This window comes from Argiope bruennichi, chromosome 4, assembly GCF_947563725.1.
Source record: "Argiope bruennichi chromosome 4, qqArgBrue1.1, whole genome shotgun sequence".
Classification (NCBI taxonomy): Eukaryota; Metazoa; Arthropoda; class Arachnida; order Araneae; family Araneidae; genus Argiope; species Argiope bruennichi.
The window spans coordinates 20,466,720-20,487,418 of NC_079154.1; the positions used below are offsets into that span (position 1 = coordinate 20,466,720).

Sequence of the window (20,699 nt, forward strand, 5' to 3'; positions counted from 1 at the left end):
GTACACAAATATGAAGCCACATATCTTCTAAGAAAGGTATTTTCCATTTTAGAGTAATGTGTAGTTTTATTGAAAATTTTTTTTAAAGTTTAATATTTATGTATTTGCATAGAATCTTCTATTGTAAAAAGAAAAAAATCTTTTTGGATTAGACAAAATAATAAAAATAATAATGCTATCAACACCAAAAAAAAAAGCTTTTATAAGTTTAACAATAAAGGTTTGTAATCTTTTTCAATATTTCTTAAAATTAACAAATTACCAGTTTACTTAGATGCATACATCATTTCTGAAAATGTTGACAGTGATATAAAGGCATAGTATAACAAAAAATTTTGTATATCATTTTTATAAAAGTAAAAACAAATAAAATTTGACATCACTGAGATGAAAAGTGTAAATTTCCTTCTGTACTAACTCATAATACTCAGTAATTTTATATACAGTCTTATAAAACTAAAGCATTCTGGAATAGCTACCATCATAAGATTACTAAAATTGATGACAGAACAATGCCATGTTCTATACGAGTTTTTTTAGATCATATTTTTCAATAAAAAAAAGAATAGCAGTGTTAAGAAATAGCCAGATAATAAAAAGATTGTCATTTTTTTTTTTTTTTTTTACTTCCAGAGTTTAGTAAAGATCTTTATTGAAAGCTTAACATTCAAATAATTTAATAAAAACCTGCATTTTAGCCTACATGAAAGAGGCGGGGGGGGGGGGGGGGGGTCTTACTTTACCTTTAAAAAATAAGAGAAATATGATTATTTTATGAAGAAATGAAAATGCTTTAAAAAAATCATAGTTAACAGAAACAAATTCGTGAAATTAAAAAAAAAAAATGTAATCGCTGTCTTTAGAAGTAAAATAAACAATTTAAAAAAATGTCAGTAGAAGCAATTTGAAAAAGTACTTTTTTGAAGCCAGCACAAGACAATATATCACACTGTTTCAATATTTAACACGAACTCAAATGCAGAATCTTATTCAATGAACTGCTTAAAAATTTTTTCAATTAAAATAAAGACCCTTTAACATGACTTTAACAAAAGCAATGATAATGTTTTGAATTTAATTAGAATAAAAATCAAGATATACCTTGATATGTAAAGACAGATTTCATTAAGAAAGAATATTTCTATAAAAGTTACAGAAAGAAAAAGAAAATCAATATAAAATTATAAAATCCAAGCTCTAAAAAAATCTTTTAAAAAAACTCTTTTTATTTCTTTAAAAAATTTTAAGTACTAGATCCATCAGCTTTATTTCTTAGTAAAAACTAATATTTTGCGAGATTAGTGCAGCAAATAATAATTTTCAAATGGATGGGGACTTTCAAAAAACCCCATGAAAGAAATAATGATAACTGAACATTTACAGCTTCAAGTTAAAATCTCATCATACTAAATTTTACATGATTGACTAAAATTATATACTGTTAATAATTAAATTGAATACAGTGCAGTAAAATCCCTTTAATAAGTTGTTCAAAGGATTGCTCCAAAATGAAATATACAATTTAGGCAAAAATATTTGGACACCCAGGGGTACGGACTTAGAGGCACATATTAATATGATGTCCCCTTTTGTATGGATGAAAGCTTGCACACGTCTTGAAAGACTTTCCACCAGTTTTTGATGAGTGGCTATAGGAATTGACTTCCAGGCGTCTATCAGAGCTGAAGTGAGTGCTTGCAGTGAGGATGGTAGATTAGGCTGCCTACATAATCTGCGCTCTAATCCGTCCCAAAGGTGTTCTATGGGATTTAAATCGGGACTCTGAGAAGGCCAGTCCAGTTTTTGAATATCCATTTCGTCAAACCACGTCTGCGCAAGCCTCAATGTGTGAATGGGGCAGTTATCATGCTTGAAAAGAAACGGGCTTTCCACAAAATATTGCCATAGAGTTCGTAGTGCAGCCTTGTCCAGAATGTCCACATACATCTCAGAGTTCATTTTTCCAGCCACAGGAACTGACGGACCCAGGCCAAAGAACGAGAAACACCCCCACACCATTATGCTTCCCCCACCAAACTTAACAATTGGCACAATGCAGTCACTAAAGAAATGTTCGTCGGGCATCCGTCAGACCTAGACGTGTCCATCTGGCTGCCAGACTGTAAAGCAAGATTCAACACTCCAATTTTCCACATGAATCCAATGACAGTGAGCTTTGCACCATTGCAATCGATGCCTCGCATTCTGTGGAATGATGTTCGGCTGCATGACCATGGAATCCCAAGTTTTTTAACTCTCAACAGCCCTGTTACTAACACTAACGCCTGATGAGCTTTGGAACTCCTGAGAAATTTCCACTAATGAGAACTGGCGATTTTGTTTCATTATCCTTTTCAGAGTTCTGTGGCTGCATTCGCCAAGTTTTTTCAGCCTATCAGTTAGTTTTTCTGAAGTTTCAGTGCTTCGATGTTTCCATTTCACAATTACATTATTCACAGTGGATTTAGACTTCTGTAGAATATCCGCAATCTCACGAACTGATTTCCCACAAAGGCGGCATCCTATTACACTGCCACGATCAAACTCGCTAAGATCCTTTGACTTACTCATTGCCTCACAAACACATAAATACAATCTGACAAACCAGTACTAATGCTTTTATAGCTTTCGTTTATGCATCAAATTGCATCACCCGCCAGAATCACTTTTTAAAGGAGTGTCCATATACTTTTGACCAGATAATGTATTAATGAGAATACTTATCAAATATATAACATACTAAAAAGAGGCCTCGAGGTAAATGTTTTTAGAGCAGCTTATCTCATGTTTGATATATCTCTTTGGAGTAACAAATTCATCTTGCTGCATTTTTGCTTTCCATTGATTGGACCAACTTGCATAGTCTTCTTTAGAACACATAAAAAGTTAAACATATGCTTACCAGGTATAACTAAAATAAATACTTCAACATCAAAAACATTAAAGATTAAGTCTGAACATTTATCAAGTCACAATAAGTATGGTATATATTCCATACTGCCCCTTCCAGATAACTATTTCATTAAACGACATTGCATGTTACTGAAGAAACAGGAAGTTGGAAAAATGGATCATTAAGCGTTACAGCCATTAGATCTAATTCATCCTGGATTCTGCCCTTGAATTATTCTCTTTTGTTGGATTTCTTTATTTTTACATCTGATAAACAAGCCGTTCTGACCATGTTTTTGAATCATCATATTCAATGTGTGAGGAAATAAAGCAAGATGCTTTCTTCGCACTTCTCAAATAAACTGAATACTTTTTTAAGGATTTTATTTCCAAATTAGGCAGTTTTTAAGGTGCTTGAAAGTAGTTTTGAAATTTAAATAGTTTTAACGACAACTGTCTCAATGTTACAAATATATAGAGCTGTCTTTGTTGTTTTATTGCACCACTGGTTCTTGTAAGAAATAACATTTTAAATACTGAAAGGTAATGTGATCAACAGAACATTAGTAAATAATAATGATATAAGAGCTAACTTCTAAGAAAAGAATGTTACACTGAAATTTTCAGCAGACATTAATAATAAACAATCTAGGGATCATTGAAAAGAAAAATAATAAAATCCATAGACAATCCTATTTTACTATGAAAAAATTTGATAAATGTGAAAATATTGTAATACAAACAATATTTGGAATAGCTTTGAAATACTACTGTGATCAAAAGGTGCCCAAATTAGTGACATAAAATTAAAGGTATAACTTTATTGCAACTTCTTCGAAATACTCTTCACTAACTGCTATGCACTTCTGCCTACATCCCCCCCCATGATCAATACATCCCATAAAGTTATCTTTGTGAAATCTTTTCAGAGTATATAGTTTGTTTGTTTTTTAAATCAAATTAATAGACTCAAACTGACCACAAAGAAACAATTTCAATCTCATGGAAAACATGGTGCCAAATCAGATGGATACAGAACTTTTGGAGTCATATTAGTTCGATGTTTGATTAAAAATTCATGAATAATAATTGCACAATGAGAAGTTGCATTTTCATACTGCAAAATTCTTGAGTTTTATCACCATACTTCAGGCCAGAAGAGACAAATCGTTTCACACAAATAGCACAAAACATAATAACCTTTACTTACAATCAGACCAGTTCATAAGAATTTACAATGCATAACACTGCAATGATCAAAGAATGCAGTCAGTATTTCCTTGATTTTTCAGCAACTTAATTGTGGTTTTGCTTCACCTTTCAAGTGCCATTCACTTATCTTGTGAGCTCCTTCCGTATCAACTGATAATTATAACTGATAATATGTTTTAGGAAGGAATCGTCTTTAGAAAACTTCTCTCAGGCCACTTGTGCACACTGCTGATTTTGAAACAAATTTAAATTTCTTGGAATAACTCAAGAAATGATGTGTCACAACCTTATATGATTTTTTAAAAATTTCTCAAATATTATAAATTGATATAGGAACTTCTTCAATAATGTTTTCATCGTAAAATGACAATCATCAAGCACCAATTCTCAGACATTATGAATACATTGATCATTAATCAATATGGATAGTCGGCCAGCTCATACATCATCCAAGATAGACCCTCTTTAAAACTTTTTACATCAGCCAAATACTGTTATTTTAGATAAACAATTATTTTTTAAAAACTTTCCTCAATATGTTAAATGCTTTAGTTTCAAGAACAATTATGAAAACTAAATGTAATGTATGTTCTTTACTCCATAACACTCTTTATTCTAAAAAAATCAATATATCATTAAAACCAAACATATTTTCAGATAATGAAATGAAATAAATTATTGACTGCTGTCAGCTGTTTATTGAAGCCATAAAAATGTTTTATAAAAGTTTGCAGATGTTTACAACAGATGAAGCATTCTAGATACTTTTTGATCACAGTAAATGTCTTAATTTTCATTTGGCGAGAATTAAACAAAAAAGAAGGAATGGAGCTCCTTAATAATTTTTAACATATAAAATTTTAACCAAACCAGGTTTTGAAAACATACATCAGAGGCCAAGGTTGCAGGGACTGATGATGATGGTAGTAGGGTGAGGACTTTTTGTCCTCCAATTACAGTCTGTTTCGCTTGAAGAATTCCTTGTGCAGGTAGAGTTAAAATCTGTGTACCCGGTGCCTGATTACTAGAAATCTACAGGAAAAGAATTTTTTTTAAAAAAATCATGAGTCAAATTAACCAAATTACTTTTTTGATCAACTCTGAAAGCTTCCGAAAAAATTAATATTATAAAAGAACATGAAACGTATTTACTGTAGATAAAAATTTTGTAAAGTCATAAGTTAAATTTAAAAGGGTGCAAAAATAATGCAGAAAAATAAAACTTTAATCCATAATTTAGGTAGTGGATATTTCATAACCATAAGCACTGATAAATAAGAAAATCAATGCATTTAAACTGAAATATAAAATTTACTAAAGAGTAGAAATATATCAAGATTCCACCAGGAAGTTTTCTAATACATGACGAAAAATACTTTTGCAAAAATTTTAAAAACTAAAAGCTAATTTCTGAAAATAATAAAAAAATATTCAGCAGCAATGTTTAACTTTCATACCAAAAATAACATTACAATATCTGCTTTACAGTACAACAGCAATAAAAGACATATATAATTAATTTCATTTTAATACTAATGTTAACAATTAAAACCACAAGCAAAATGAAAGGTGAACATATACATATCAATTGATAAGTGCGTCAACTTTTGAAAACAGTTTTAAGCTTGAAGCCTGAAAGTGCTAAATTTGAAAATTATTTATGGTAATACAAAATCAATTTTATATTCCTTAAAACCAACCCAGCCCATCTATTTTTAAAGATATCAAGCAAACATAACTTTGAACATTTGTTAAAAATTACCTCAAATATACAGTCTACTAAGGAAAAGATATAATTTATACCAATGATTCAGAGAAGATGGTTATTGGTCAATAGAAAGGATTAGAACATTAATTTTTGTTTTGTGTCAGGATAACAATGAGCAAAAAATATTCTAATTAATCATCCACATATGCATACTATTCTTTACATTTCTAAAAGCTTCATAACATATATCTCAAACATTTCTACATTTGATTTCGTAATAAAATAATGAAAGCAAAAGAAATTGTAAATAATAATAAGCAATCATTCTATTAATATAATTTAAGTTATGAATTTAATTGTTAAAAAAAAGAATAATAGAAGAAATAGTGGGAAGGAACTAAAGAATATAATGGAATACTACATTATTTCCATATTCATGATTCATTATTTTCTCATAATTTTATTTTTCATTTAAAATTTGGACTGAAAGAAACAGAAATCTAAATCTAAAATATATAATTGTATAAAGAATGAATACCAAGATCTAAGAAATTGCACTTAATTTCTGTTTTTTTATATATATGAATTACTGATTAAATTAATAAGAATACTGAATATACATATGTATTACATACATAGTGCATTTTTCTTTAATATAATTAAAATAGGAATATTTAATAAATAATATTGAATAAATTATATTAGAATGAGAAAATTTCGTTAAATTATATATTTAATATATGACATTAAACTCCGATAAAATTTAGAATAAAAGAATTTCATCATAATTTTAGCAAAACAAAAATGCTTACCTGGTTAATATTTTGTGAAGTTAATGATTTTGCTGGGATGGTAATACTGCTTACTTTATTGCCAAGAGCCGATGTTGGCATAGTGAGAGTGATGGGAGAAGAAACAGCAGAATGAAGAGTTTGAGAACCTAGGACATATGCATTATATATTAAAATAATATATACAATATTTTACTAAATATGAATTACATGCTATGAAATCTGTACTGAAAGAAAAAAAATATGATTGATAAGGGAGGGACCAAAAAGGTTCAAAATCTTTTTTTCCAATTTCTTAAAATAAGCTTCAATGCTCCCCCCCCCTTCTTCATTCAAAATATTAGGATTTCATTTCCAATATCCCAATACAAAGAGTTAAAAAAAATGAAGTATTATGTGGCACTTTAAACAAAGAATAAAAAATGAAGCACATATTAAACCTATAAGTTGATCATAGGATAATTCATTACAGTTTCACAAATGAAGCACATATTTTAAAACCTACTCAGTTTATTGTATTAAACGTGCCTCTTTAACTTTTGGTATTTTAAAAATATACTATTGAAATGTATTTGATTTGGTAAAAATATAAAAGTGATTTGTGCACAGTATAAATATCTTTACCTGAAGTAGAGGCAGTTGTGATGATAGTAATACCTTGTTGACCTGATGTTAAGCTAGCAGATGAAACAACAATCATTTTTACCCCAGATGGTGTTGTTATTGTATTTAAGCCACCACTACCAAGTGGTAAAACACTAACCGAAGAACCAGATGTTTTTGCTAGAGTAAACAAAAACTAATATTAATAATAAGAAATAAAACTTTTCTACAGTGAGGCAGTCCCATAAGATAACAAATTTGTGGAAACCAGTTTTCAATTAAATTTTACAGTTAATTCTTAGTTTCTTGAAAATATTCATTTCATATAATTTAATAATTTCACATTCATTTTTAATCTTTTCTTCAGTGGAATAATCATTTTAAAATACTCTTATTGACACTATGCCATCCAAACATCTAATTGAAAGTTCTTTTGCTTGGCACTGACAAGATTAATTGTGATAGTTTTATTTATCATATAGTTTTATCATAGAGTTCATATAGTTTTCATATGGGATACCAACATTGTGTCAACAAACCGAAGTATGTTAAAAAATCTTATGTATAATTATTTGAGAAAAAAATTATATATAAAAAACTTTTTAATATCTACTAATAAACTAATTAAAAACTTACAATTTTCTTTTATATGAATCTTACTTTAAAAAAAAAAAACAATATCATTACACACAATAAACACTTCCATCACAGTACAACAGAATAAAAATGTCTTCAAATTAGTTAATCATAATAATCTCAATGGAATCAAGAAAGCTAAACAATGTCAACTGATAAACTTTATATTTTTGAAAAAGAATACAGCTATTACCTAAAAACAATAAGGCAAAACACCCATGATATTGCATTTTTTCAAAATTATTCCAGTTATAATATTAAGTAATATGTATACACAATAAATGTCATTTAGCTAAATTGCATCTACTTTAGTACAGTTTTCAATAACAAATTTTAAAAAATGGTACATTTTCTCTAACTCTATGATTACTTCCACCTGCAAATAACGACTTTTGGCTAAAAAAACATTTCACCAGCTAATGCTAAGAGAAGTTTCATAATAATGCCCACAATTTCATTTAAAACAAAATTAACACATTGCATACGACGCTCTGTGCTCTCAACAAGCTTCCAGGACCCTCACATTTTTCAACGCTCTAAAAGCATGCCTGGCAAGCAATTAGATGCATATATGTACATTTTAAATTTGCATTTGCTATTATATTTCTTAAACGTTACTAAAAATTTTAAACATCTATATACTATAAAAGAATTTTTACATTTTAAAAAGCTGTTTCCTTACAAATTAAAACATGAACTTTGAAATAACAAAATGTACAATAGTAAAACACTTTATAAGGTATGGTAAACGATCGGCACAAATCTACGGACAAACTGGCTATACTGTTTCCATATGCTTGTAATGTCAATATTCAGTTATTTTGCTAATCATTTGTCATAAGAATGCGTAAGGCTTCCATGCCATGATAATGTAACAAAAATATTTGCCTCCGACTGATTATGCATCAATTCAGCCGAAAAAACACGAAAACGAGATATCTCGTGACCCGTACACAATGTGTTAACAAAGCAAACTATAAAAATATTATCTGCTCAAATACTCTAATACCTTTTCCATCAGCAGATACTGTTGATAATATGGATTTTACTCCGCCAGCAGCTGAAGAAACTATTAAAGAACTCGGAGCAACTGTTAATTTAGGTACTGAGGATATAATCTTCGCCTGAGTTCCTTGTTTACCCCCAGGTGCGGCAATAACAAATGCTTGCTTGGGTGAAGAAGAAGATGTTGAAACGGTACTGGTACCAGATGAACCAGCTGCTGATGGCTTAGCAACATTTATTATATTAGTTGGTAAAGTCCTCAAAATTGTAGTCATAACTTTGGGCTGTAACACATTCTGAAATTTAATGAAAATTGATTAAAAATTGCATGAACTTTTATAAAAAAAACAAAGGATAATTTAAACTTGAATATGCAGAGTACTTTAATATAATTTAAACTAATAATTTATCAGATCTTGTACAGCTTAGCTTAAAAATTATAATATAACAAAGAATAATAAAAACTATTATATTAATTAATAAACTCTCAATGAAAATTAAGCAGAATTAAAGGAGCATTAAAAAAATTCTTACTTGAGGTGAAACAGACTGTAGTCCAAGAACAGTTGGTTGATTTGCATTTGATAAAGGTGTGATAACACTGCCGGCTGGTTTTCCTCCTGCAGAGTTGGCTTGAGTTGTGACTAATTTCACAATAGTTGCTCCTTGAGGAATGCCACCTTTGCCCTAAAAATTTGATAAGTCATTGAATACTAAATGATTTTTCTATTTAATCGAATTTTAATGAATTCAAAACCATACAGAATGATTTTATTAAATTAATTTTTCTATCTTAAAAAAAAAAGCTTATTTTAAACATATTCTAAAAACAAAGCAGTTATATAAATATACATTTAATATTTAATACAAGCAGTAAAAAATACAGAATAAGTAATAAAAAACATTTCTTATAAGAATTACTATAAAAATAAATCCATATAGTGTTGAAATATGGGGGGGGGGTACCTGTTGGGCTTGAAGAGCAGCATTCTTACTCTGAACAATACTCATTTTTGGGACCTTGACGAAAAAAGAAGAAAAAAAAAAAAATTCAATATTTGATAATAACAAAACTTATTTTCTCATTAAAATAACAAACTAAAGGATACCTATTAATATTATATGCAACATTAAGCATAATTTGTATAAAAATAAAACTTCTTAAAAAATAAAATCAAAAGAATTTCTTTTTTCAAAATGCGAACCTTCAGCTATCGTTATTGTTACCCGTATTTTCAATCCACTAAATTTAATTAAATTTTCAAATAAATTATTTATTATATTCAGATTAAACAATTATTCAAAAAATTTTAAGTTTTGTAATTTACAAATAAATGAAATTGTTAAACTAAAAGAAGCCTAGCTAATTTTCATAATAAAATTTTCTTCGGCATAGAGAAAAAAACAAGTTTGCTAATATAGCCTTTTATCTCTTTCAGCTGTCCTTTTTTCCTTATCTTTTTTTTTTTTAATTAACATATATTTTTTGTAACTCCATTTATGTATGAAATATAATAGAAAGATCATTTTACAGGATCAACTCAAAGCATGTCAAAATCAATACAGCTTAAGTTATAGTGATATATCAAATTATTTATGATTCTGAGTTCTACACAAAAACAATTGTTCTGAATAGAAGATTGGTAACATTAACGATTCAACTTACTGTTGCAACTGTGACACCTTGACTTGTTTTCACAAGTGTCACGATTTGTGGCTGATTAGCTCCTCCTGGGGCCTTATGAACAATAATTTGTTTCCCACCTTGGGTGGTTATTTGTCCAGGTGTTTTCAATAAGGTAGTAGGAGCACTCATTCTCACAGTTTGGCCACTTACACCTAAGTTAAATAAAGTTAATTTAAGTAGGAGCAATACATAACATTGGAATTTAACAGTCGTATAAGAAGAGTGTTAAACCATAAATACTGAATCGAGGGAGGGGGAAAATCTCATTTTTTCTTTCTTTTGAAACATATAACAAAGAAATGAAAAGTGGATTATTAGTCAAACATATTTCTTCAGAAAAATTGTGCATCATCCCAAAGATAAGGCACATTATTCATCCCAAAGGTAAGCTGCTTTCGGTGACATTAATACCATTCACAGAAAGCTGTCATTGTCACTAGGAATTGCAATATCAGACCAAAAGTTCAATACCGGTATTCGGTATTTTTTAGATCTTAATACCGGGATACTGGTTTTAATACCAGTATTAGAAGTTTTAGGAATAGAAAGAAAACACGGGTGTTTCTTTGTTTTATTTACCAGTTTTATTAGAGAATGTAAATATCACAAAAATAATTTGTAACTTATAAATTATAACAGTATATAAAGAATCACAAAAAAGTAAAAGCACATCTTCTTTATTTAAATCACAAAAAAGTAAAAGCACATCTTCTTTATTTAAATCACAAAAAAGTGTTGTTGTTTCTGATCCAACCAAAGATCTCTAAAAAGTCCAAAAACAATAGGAAATCCCTTAAAATCTCAAAAATCGTAAAGTTTAAACATTTAAGAATATGATTGGGGGTGGCTTGATCTGCCTTGCACCAAAGACATTCAGTAAAAACGTGAGAGAGTCGTTTGCTGTTTTTTAGAGATATTCAGATGGTGACATCAACTGGGACTCTTACAAAAGTACCGAGGGTAAGCAGGTGGAGGTGGGACTCTCCTAAGTGCACTTGACTCCATCTTTTGATAGAGGAGATTTCAGAATAAGTTAGTGTTGCATCACTATGAAATATGTCAACTGAGGCAGTCTTAGCTAAATTATCCGCTATCTCATTACCATTTAAACCAACATGTGAGGGGACCCACTAAAAGTGTACAGAGTGTTCAGCAGAGAGCCTGGCAATAATAATGTTTAGATAAACAAAAATTTGTTAACATCACTATTCAGTCTGTGGTACTATTACAAATTTTTGAAATGTGATCTTAAAAACATAATGCATCAATTGTACTGTTATTAAGCCTGTAATGTAATTTTGAGCAAAAATTATCAGCTGTCGAAACCGCTCTTTTGGTATTTACGATAGTTGGTGGTACTGTTAGCAATTTGCGATATACTTTTTCCAAATATTTACCTCTAAATCACTCATCTTCGAATAAATCGATTACTCGTTGGATGGTTTTGGATATAGCTGATTTCTGTATTGTATTTTGATTTGTTGAATTTTTTATTGCTTATTTTAATTTTTGTTCAAAAGAATTCCTTTCACATTAGTGCCATAATAATCTCCAATAACTGTATCGAATTCTTCTAAATGTGGATAGGTTTGCAGGTAAAAATTTTTTTAAAAAATTTACTATAAACTTGATCAGATTTGAATTGGTTTTAGTCTCTTTTCTTCTTTTTCATTTTAAAAATTATGTAAATGCCGTAAGACATTTTCTATTTTGGTATGCCTTTCTTCTGTGCAATTTTTCAATGTAATACATAATTCTTCAGATTGTGATGTGTGCTGTTCTTGCAGTGACTGCAACATGAAATTTATTGTTGCATTAGCTGTTAATAAATTAGAATCTCTCTGACATAATATTAAAACTGGCTGTTGAAGCATTAAGTTTATATTAAGTTATAACAACCTGTTCTGGATATTAAGTTGAATTCACTATCTGAAAAATTAATTTGCTGTTTTACGTCGATTATTGTTTTTTAGATTGGATTTCTCAGTTCCAAAAATCGCTTCATCATTAGGAGTAAACTGTTCCAACATGTTTTAGAATCTCTTTCTAAACATCTCCTTTCACTCCTATTTTGTCAAAGTAAACCCATACTAATGCATGCGCAAAAGGTGGAGGGTTCTACAATTTATTGTCATACAGTATTTTATCGCTTCTCTTGATTGTATGATGCAACTTTGTATTCACAGTCTAATTAATTTCGTCTGTTAGAGAGACATAAAAACAAAAACGTATACTAATTTGCTATATTGGCAATGCCTGAACAATTTAAACAATTACAATTTTAAAAATTTCTAATAAATACCGAAAAATCAGTATTTAAACTTGTGAATACCAGTATTACAAAACTGTACAAATGGCTCAAAATACCAGTATTCGGTATCCCGGTATTGCAATCCCTAATTGTCACTATATCCATTTGTAATTTTTGGCTCTAGTCAATAAATATATTTTAAAAGCTAGTATTTGATGTCCTATGTTTCATAGTTATTGTAAATACTTTTATTTTGGCAAAATGAAATGAAATTAATGATATGCCACAAATACTATTATTTGAAATTTAGCCAATATGAACCCTCAAAATTATCAAGCAGCTTAAAACTATTGTTAAAATGCACAACTGGCTGTACAACTGATTACATTAAGTGAATTGCAAGGCAATGGATCCAAAGGGACCAATAAAACAACTGCAAGTGATGTCATTAATTACTGTTTCTGAGTAGGCAATTGCACATCTGACTTTAGCCATCCTAAAATATGCTAGCACATTACACCTAAAGTAATCTACCACATCTTTTCCAACACTGTTTTCAGTCATCAGTAGCATTTTTTTCTAGTTACATTGCATATAATGTAGTATCAGCAAATAATTGAAAAATAAACATTTCCAAAGAATTTTAATTGTTTTAAGTTTAATACCATTATAAATAAATTTTTTATAAGGACCCCTAGAGCTTGTACATTCATGCTGGGACAAGTATCCATTTGCCTTCTTTTCTAATTATGCTAAAAAGTGTTTCACTATCAGCATTTTTGTGAACAAGGATTTGGAAAGAGGATATTTTTGGCATTTCTTTGCAATTTTTCATATATAATTTTGACTCTGTAATTTTCACTCAATTTCATAACTGTTGAAATGGTTTCACCCAAGCATATCTGTTGGAGGTTATGGTTTTAGTTAAGGACATTTAGTAGCACCACTGCTCTTTTGACACAGCTGTATACCATATGAATATCTTTAACATATACTCACTCTCAATTCTCCTCTTATATTTCTTAATTATTTTGTTAATCATTTCTACTTGACTTGTTACTTTGCGATTTCTTTTAAAATAAGAGTTTGAATCGCAGTAGAAATAAGAAGAAATAAAATTGGGAAAATTTCTTAAAAGTAGGGTCAAATATGAAGATTTAATTTTTGATGTTGAATGAAAAATGAACCACTTGGCACACTAGGATTGAACTTTACTTGAACTTACATAAAGCATTACATGGAACATTTTTTTAAAAAAAATTCCTTCCAGAATTCTTGTTTTACAGAAAAATTAGAAGAAATTCTTCACACAATACCATTCTCTAAAATGATTATATTTTAGTATAAATTCAGTTATAATTCATAAATGGTCCAAACATATGAGTTCATAAATGTTCCAGAAATTTGTAGTGCATCTAGTTGCATTGCTAACTGCTTTTGACTAAAACAACCTAAATATATATCACTTAAAAAAAGAAAGAATGGTCAATTATTAAAAACAAATTAATTACACAACAGAGATATTAATATATTTTTTCAATTATTTTAACAATATCAGGATTAACCCATTAACCGTCAAATACCCAGCATCTGAATCTTCATAAAATGGCCATTATCATAGAAGGTGAAAGTACTAATAATTTTTACATCGCAGACGATCTTAGGACAATTTTCAGAAAACAATTTATTACGTTTCTGCCGATTTTCGAATAGTAATAGAAGTACGACTTTCTATGTTCGAGTCTTTATAGAAGTCATTCTTTGGGGCAACTTTCTACGTTCAATCCGGTTAAAGGGTTAAGATAACTCAGAAATAAAGTGAATTACATAAAACTTTTTTTTTAAATTAAAGAATACAAAAAGATTTATTACAGATATGCATTACATTTTATTAAAATCTAGAATTATATCCTAAAATAAACAGTCCTTTTCAATTCCTTGCCAGTTTTGAAAATAAATAAAAGAAAAAAATTATAACACTTCAATTTACAAATCTGACAGATCAGTGATATATGCCATTTGAAACCTGCTTAGAAATTTGGAATGTAATATTGCCTTAGTAGACAAAGCAAAAAAAGAGACAATGAAATGTATTTGGCGTAATTAATGAAAGGAAAATGTAAGTGCCCGAAAAACAGGCTTCATTAGTTTATTAACACATGACTTGCAAAGTGTATTTTATATCTTTAAAATTTTTGATGGGATATTAGTAATCTAAACATTCTATCTTTTATCCAATTTAAAGATTAAAATTTAAAAACAAAGCACAAATTTTACCTGTAACGGAGCCAAGTTTAATTCCTTGGGAACCAATCAGAGAAGAAGGAGTAACAACTCGAATACTACTAACACTAGAAGTCACACTGGTAGTGATTTTCTGAGTTGCTGCTGCAGCAGCAGCTAATGCTGCCATACCACTCATGGTAGTAGCAGGTGTAGTGGAAGGTGCAGATGCCTAAATAACATGAATATATGTGAAGTCAAAAATATTGGATAATATTTAATAAAAAAATGTAAACACAAATGAATTCTTTTTTTTTTTTTTTAAAAAAAAAGGTTACATTTAAATGTAAACACCAATAAATATTTAACACTGTTTCTAAAATTATACAGAAAGCAACAAATGAAGTTAATTTTGTAAATGAATATTTATCTAGTAAAAATTCAGAAGGTAATAATACCATTATTTAAATAAAAAATTACAGGAGGACTTCGTGATAAATTATATCAAAGAATTTTAAGGTTTATTTTTTTAACTAAAACATATTGCTACAGCAAACACTTTTTTTAGAGAACATTCACTGATAAATATAATCAAATTTTTGTCATAATTTATTTAACATGAGAAAATGTTATATAAAGATGCATGTGCATCAATTTGTCACAAGCTCTTATTATTTTCACTAACAGTTTTTAAAAGAATGCATGTTAAAGACAAATTATGATTTAAAATGTATTAAAAATTACTATTTGAAAGGAAAAGTCAAGGAAAATACAAATAATCTAAAAACAATTCGTTGTATTTTTAAGATTAAAACTTTTTATTGATCAAAATAGTAAATACAATACACATGGTTGCATATAATAAGAAAGACTACTTAAAAAAATAAACAGCAGAAAGGAAGTATCATCAACTCTGTTAGCTACAGTAAAAAACAAATAGGAGTAATAATTTAGCTATCCTACATTCCAAAACTGATGAATTCCAACATATTATTCAAATAGACATTTGCATGTTTTAAAATTTCCAGATGTAATTGACTTACTTAAGATTTTAAGGGAGAATATGTTTTATCAATATTATCTATAATTCTACGAATTTGGAATTTAAATGGGGAAAAAAATAAGTAAATGAAATAATATTTTACATCCTTTAGAATTCAGCAGTAAATATTTTTAAAAATGACTAAAATCATTTTTGTAATATGCTCACATTTTTTGAAATCTACGATTGAAAAATTACTAGACAGAAATGCTTCAACTTACCACATTAGTGGACAAAGGACGAACTACATGAGTTCCTGTAGGAGTTTGAGAGACAACTCTAATCTGTTGGGCAGGTACAGTAGTTTGATTTCTAGAATGAACAACGGTGACAGTTCCAGCTACAGGGAGAAAAAATTACATTTAAAATATCTTGACACATAATTTTAAACAAATAAGATAGAATTTGTATTATGAAGACAGAAGATGTAATATGAAGACAGAAGATGTAATATGAAGACAGAATTTTACGTTTTCCTGCTGATGTCACTGTGTTCACGGGATTCATTGACAGTCGAACAAGGGTTTGAGTTTGAGCTGTAAAGGGGAAAAAAAAAATCTTTATAAGTTGCTAAACACTATAAAACATATAATAAACCTATAATTTTTTTTGTGTGTGTTTTTGGAGGTGTTTTCTTAAACAAAATATGTATCATGTTATAATAATTTCTAACATGAAATATATTTCAATTTTAACACATCTAATCGAAAAGAGAAATTTATTATGGGGAGAGGATTAAAGCAGTTTTAATAAATGTGAAATGATCAGATGATCAAGTCAAAACTTCCGTTGGCGCATGCGCGTTCCCAACCGGTCATGTGATCACGACTGTAAAACGAGGAGAAACCCAGGCAGACGCCGTCCGGATTTCGGCAATAACTGGTGTGGGTAATTACGGTGCTAAAGTACGAATCGAAACCCACAATAACAAAATTACTCTCATCTATATTATTGTCTTGTGTGATGTCAATAAATGATTTAGAAAAAGGCAACACTGGTCCGTCGAGCCGGAGCCGAACCAGCGACTTATGGATACTATAATCAAATTAAACAAAGCAAAAACTTCCCTAAAAGGAAGTATTTCAAGAATTGAAAACTTTGCGGATAACGTGTCAGAAGACATAAGCTTAATGGAATTAAAAGTGAAACTGAAGAAAATCGACTAGCTGCAGCAAAATGTCGTCAGTATAAGAAGAAATTCATTTGTACTGGATGATGCGAACGCAGCTGAATTAACAGCTCTTTAAGAAGAATTGGAGAAATGTGATGTCTGGTTTGAGGATTTAAAGGTAGGAATTAAAACATTAATTAATTCTTGTAAACCTCCTTCTGTGACTTCAAATTCCAAAAACGAAACTGAAACTTTTAATATACCAACAAAAATCCCACCGGTAATACTTCCCATATTTTCGAGAAATTATGAACAGTTCAGTAACTTTAGAAGTCAATTCGATGATTTAATTAAATCGAATGAACAACTAAAGCAGTTGGAGAAACTATACTATTTGAATTCTTGTCTTTCTAATGAAATTAAAGAATTTGCATTTTCATTTGACACTTTTACCTATTTGTACAAAGACCTAGAATCTCGATATGACAATAAAAGATTAATAATTGACATTCATATACAATCAATATTAAATTTTAAGAAAATAGAGCATGAGAATCCAAAAGAAATACGCGAAATGATCGATTGTATTCAAAAAAATCTGCGAGCGTTAAAATTGCTAAAATATGAAAAAAATGATTAATTTGATATTTTCTTAATTAATATAATGCTGAAAAAATTAGATAGTGAAACTCGAAAGAATTTTGAATTAAGCCAAAATCATAAAGATGTTCCTACATTTGAACAATTCATTGCATTTTTAGAAAAAAGAGAAGCCATACTTTTATCGGTAATAAGAAATTGTGCTGTTGAAACAAAACTATGCATAAAAAAAAAAAACTCTCAATTTTTCGACTAAAACTAAAAAACTCTACTTGTTAAATAAAATACTGCAAATAAAAGCTGCATAATTTGTTGTGAAAAAAAATCCACATCCGGTATATCGATGCGCTAATTTTCTGGAATTGACTCCACATTAAAGATTTGATTTAGTAAAAATGCATAAATTGTGTGAGTTACGTCTCCATAAAAAAAATTAGTGCAATTCGAAATACCTATGCACCTGTGGTCTGAAGCATTCTAAAGTGATCTGTTTGAAACAGACAAACGAGAGACGAAAGCCATATGTTTGGGATAATGTAAACAATCCGACCCCTTCTTGTGGTGAGTCAGAAATAAAAAATAAAGAAACAGAACTCCCGGGGGAGAACAATTCCTTCTGCGCTCTATAGTACGGCGTTCAATAACTTGTCTCGTCAAAAAAAAAAAAAAAAAAAAAAGTGTTTTATGGTAAACCGGAAATATTTTCTTGCAGAATAAAGAATGTACATTGATAAAATGTACTTGCATTTTTGATTCGGCTTCAAATATAAATATTTTGAGTAAGGAAATGAGCGAAATTCTTGGAATTAAACTAAAAAAAATACAACTTCAGTTTCCGGGCTTAATTCAATAACACAGAATTTAAAAAGAAAGCTGAACACTAATTTCAAATAAAAATGGAAGTTTTATGGAAAATACTGAGTTTTTTTTGTAACAGAAAAAATAACAGGTCTTACTCCTAACGTTACTTTAGATGTTTCGGAAATGAAAATTTCTAAATTTATGGAATTATCTGACCCTCAGTTTTTTTTTAGGCAAAATAGATTCGTGCTTTATTGAATGCGGATGTTTTCTTTAGAATTATGAAAGATAATGTTTACAGGGTGAATGAGGAATTATTATTTAGAGAAACAGAATTTGGTTGGATTGCGAGTGGAAGATTAAAAGAGGCGAAAACTAACGATGCTTTAGGGTCGTGATAATTCTATAGAAGACGCATTCAAACAATTTTTTCATCTTGAATCGTCAGATCTAAGCGATGATCCATGCAGTACAATAACGAAAGATACATTGTAGAGTTTCCTCTCCATTAACATATTAAAGAGTTATCTGCTAATCTTATTGTAGCTAAACAACGATTTCAAAATTTGTGGAGGAGATTAGTGAGAGATACGGATCTTCATTCAAAACATGAAGAAATTATTCAGGATTATCTAAACCAGGGCATAAAAGAAAAAATAGGTATTTCTGAACTGTGTAAAGATTAACAAATTTATTATCTGCCTCATCAAGTAGTGAAAAAAGAAGGTAGGGTCACAACTTCCACACACATAGTATCTGGCGCTACATCTCATCAAGCTAATGAGCTCTCTTTGAATGATTGTTTGTAGCTAGGTCCCAATTTATATCCAAACCTTCTAGACATGTTAATAAATTTTAGGCTCAACAAAATAGCAATATCATTCGACATTCACCAGCCTTTTCTTCCAATTTATTTGGCAGTTAAACATAAGGATGCAGTACTTTTCTTATGGACACTCAGTAATCCTTGTACTGAGAAAAGGTCAGTTCTTGAAATTTACTGTTTTAACCAAGTGATTTTCGGCATAAATGTTAGTCCGTTTCCACTTGCAGCTACAGTGAAACATGACATTAAGAAATATGGAGAAGAGTATCCTTTCACTGTAAAGCATCTAGATTCTTACATGTATGTAGATGACTGGATTACGATCAAGAAACTCGCGAAGAAGCTCTTCTTATTTCTTGCCATGCTAAAAATATCATGAAGGAAGTGGGAATGGAAATGAGAAGTAAAAACACAAAAATGCTAGCTATGGCTTGGCAAACTCAAGACGATTGCTTCATTCTGGATACAACAGGTTTACTGGAATTTATTTCTACCAATGAAATTACTAAACAATCCCTCTTGCAAGCCATCAGAAACAATTTGTAAAGAATAGAGTTCAGGAAATTACAGAATTGACAAATCCTAATACTCGGTTTCACTGTCAAGGAAAGAACAACATTTCAAACTTCTTGTCTAGAGAACTCAGTGCTAAATCTCTTGTATGTGAAAATAAGTGGGGGAATGATCCATCATTTCTACTATCTGGTGAACTTCCTGAAATTATTTGTGAGTATCCAGAACCAGATGAAGATTACTTGCCTGAACCCAAATCTGAGAACTCTATTGCTTTGACTTTAAACTCGAACAAAACCTTTTTTGATTATTTTGTTAACCATAGTAAAAGATTTCTAACTATAGTTCGAATATTAAGTTATCTTTTCAGGTTTATTTCAAATTGCAGAAACCAAGAGAAGAAAAAGGGTCCACTGACATCAGAAGCAGAAAATTACTTATTGAAACAGTGTCAGTTGGAAGATTACTTTGCAGAAGTGATATCATTCATGTCTCTTAATGAAATTTCCAATAAGAGTAAGATTTTAAATTTATATCCGTTTCTAGATGATAAAGGTATATTGAGGGTAGCAGGTTTGTGGGACCCCAAAAAATCCCCTGAAACTTTTACGAACTTACTACCGGCATTTTGGAGTTTCGAGAAGGGGGGGGGGGAGAAATGAAAAATTACAATTATGAAGTATTGAATGACCTAATTATAAAAGTTCAATGAATTACTTTTTTTGCAAAATTAATAACCATAAATTTTCAAACATATAAACTACTACATTTTATGCAAATATTTTAAATTACCTGAAT

General features: G+C 29.6%; 1 protein-coding gene across 1 annotated transcript in view; it reads right to left on the reverse strand.

Moving 5' to 3' along the window:
* Nucleotides 1–20,699, reverse strand: part of LOC129965726 (host cell factor 1-like) — a 55,925-nt gene that overhangs the window by 16,717 nt on the left and 18,509 nt on the right. Inside the window, exons 8-17 of the mRNA XM_056079851.1 lie at nucleotides 16,521–16,586; nucleotides 16,272–16,390; nucleotides 15,063–15,240; nucleotides 10,514–10,686; nucleotides 9,814–9,867; nucleotides 9,382–9,534; nucleotides 8,852–9,143; nucleotides 7,228–7,386; nucleotides 6,625–6,752; nucleotides 4,993–5,136 (exon numbers count right to left, since the gene is read on the reverse strand). Coding sequence (XP_055935826.1) covers nucleotides 4,993–5,136; nucleotides 6,625–6,752; nucleotides 7,228–7,386; nucleotides 8,852–9,143; nucleotides 9,382–9,534; nucleotides 9,814–9,867; nucleotides 10,514–10,686; nucleotides 15,063–15,240; nucleotides 16,272–16,390; nucleotides 16,521–16,586 — 1,466 coding nt within the window. The remainder of the gene's footprint in view (nucleotides 1–4,992; nucleotides 5,137–6,624; nucleotides 6,753–7,227; nucleotides 7,387–8,851; nucleotides 9,144–9,381; nucleotides 9,535–9,813; nucleotides 9,868–10,513; nucleotides 10,687–15,062; nucleotides 15,241–16,271; nucleotides 16,391–16,520; nucleotides 16,587–20,699) is intronic.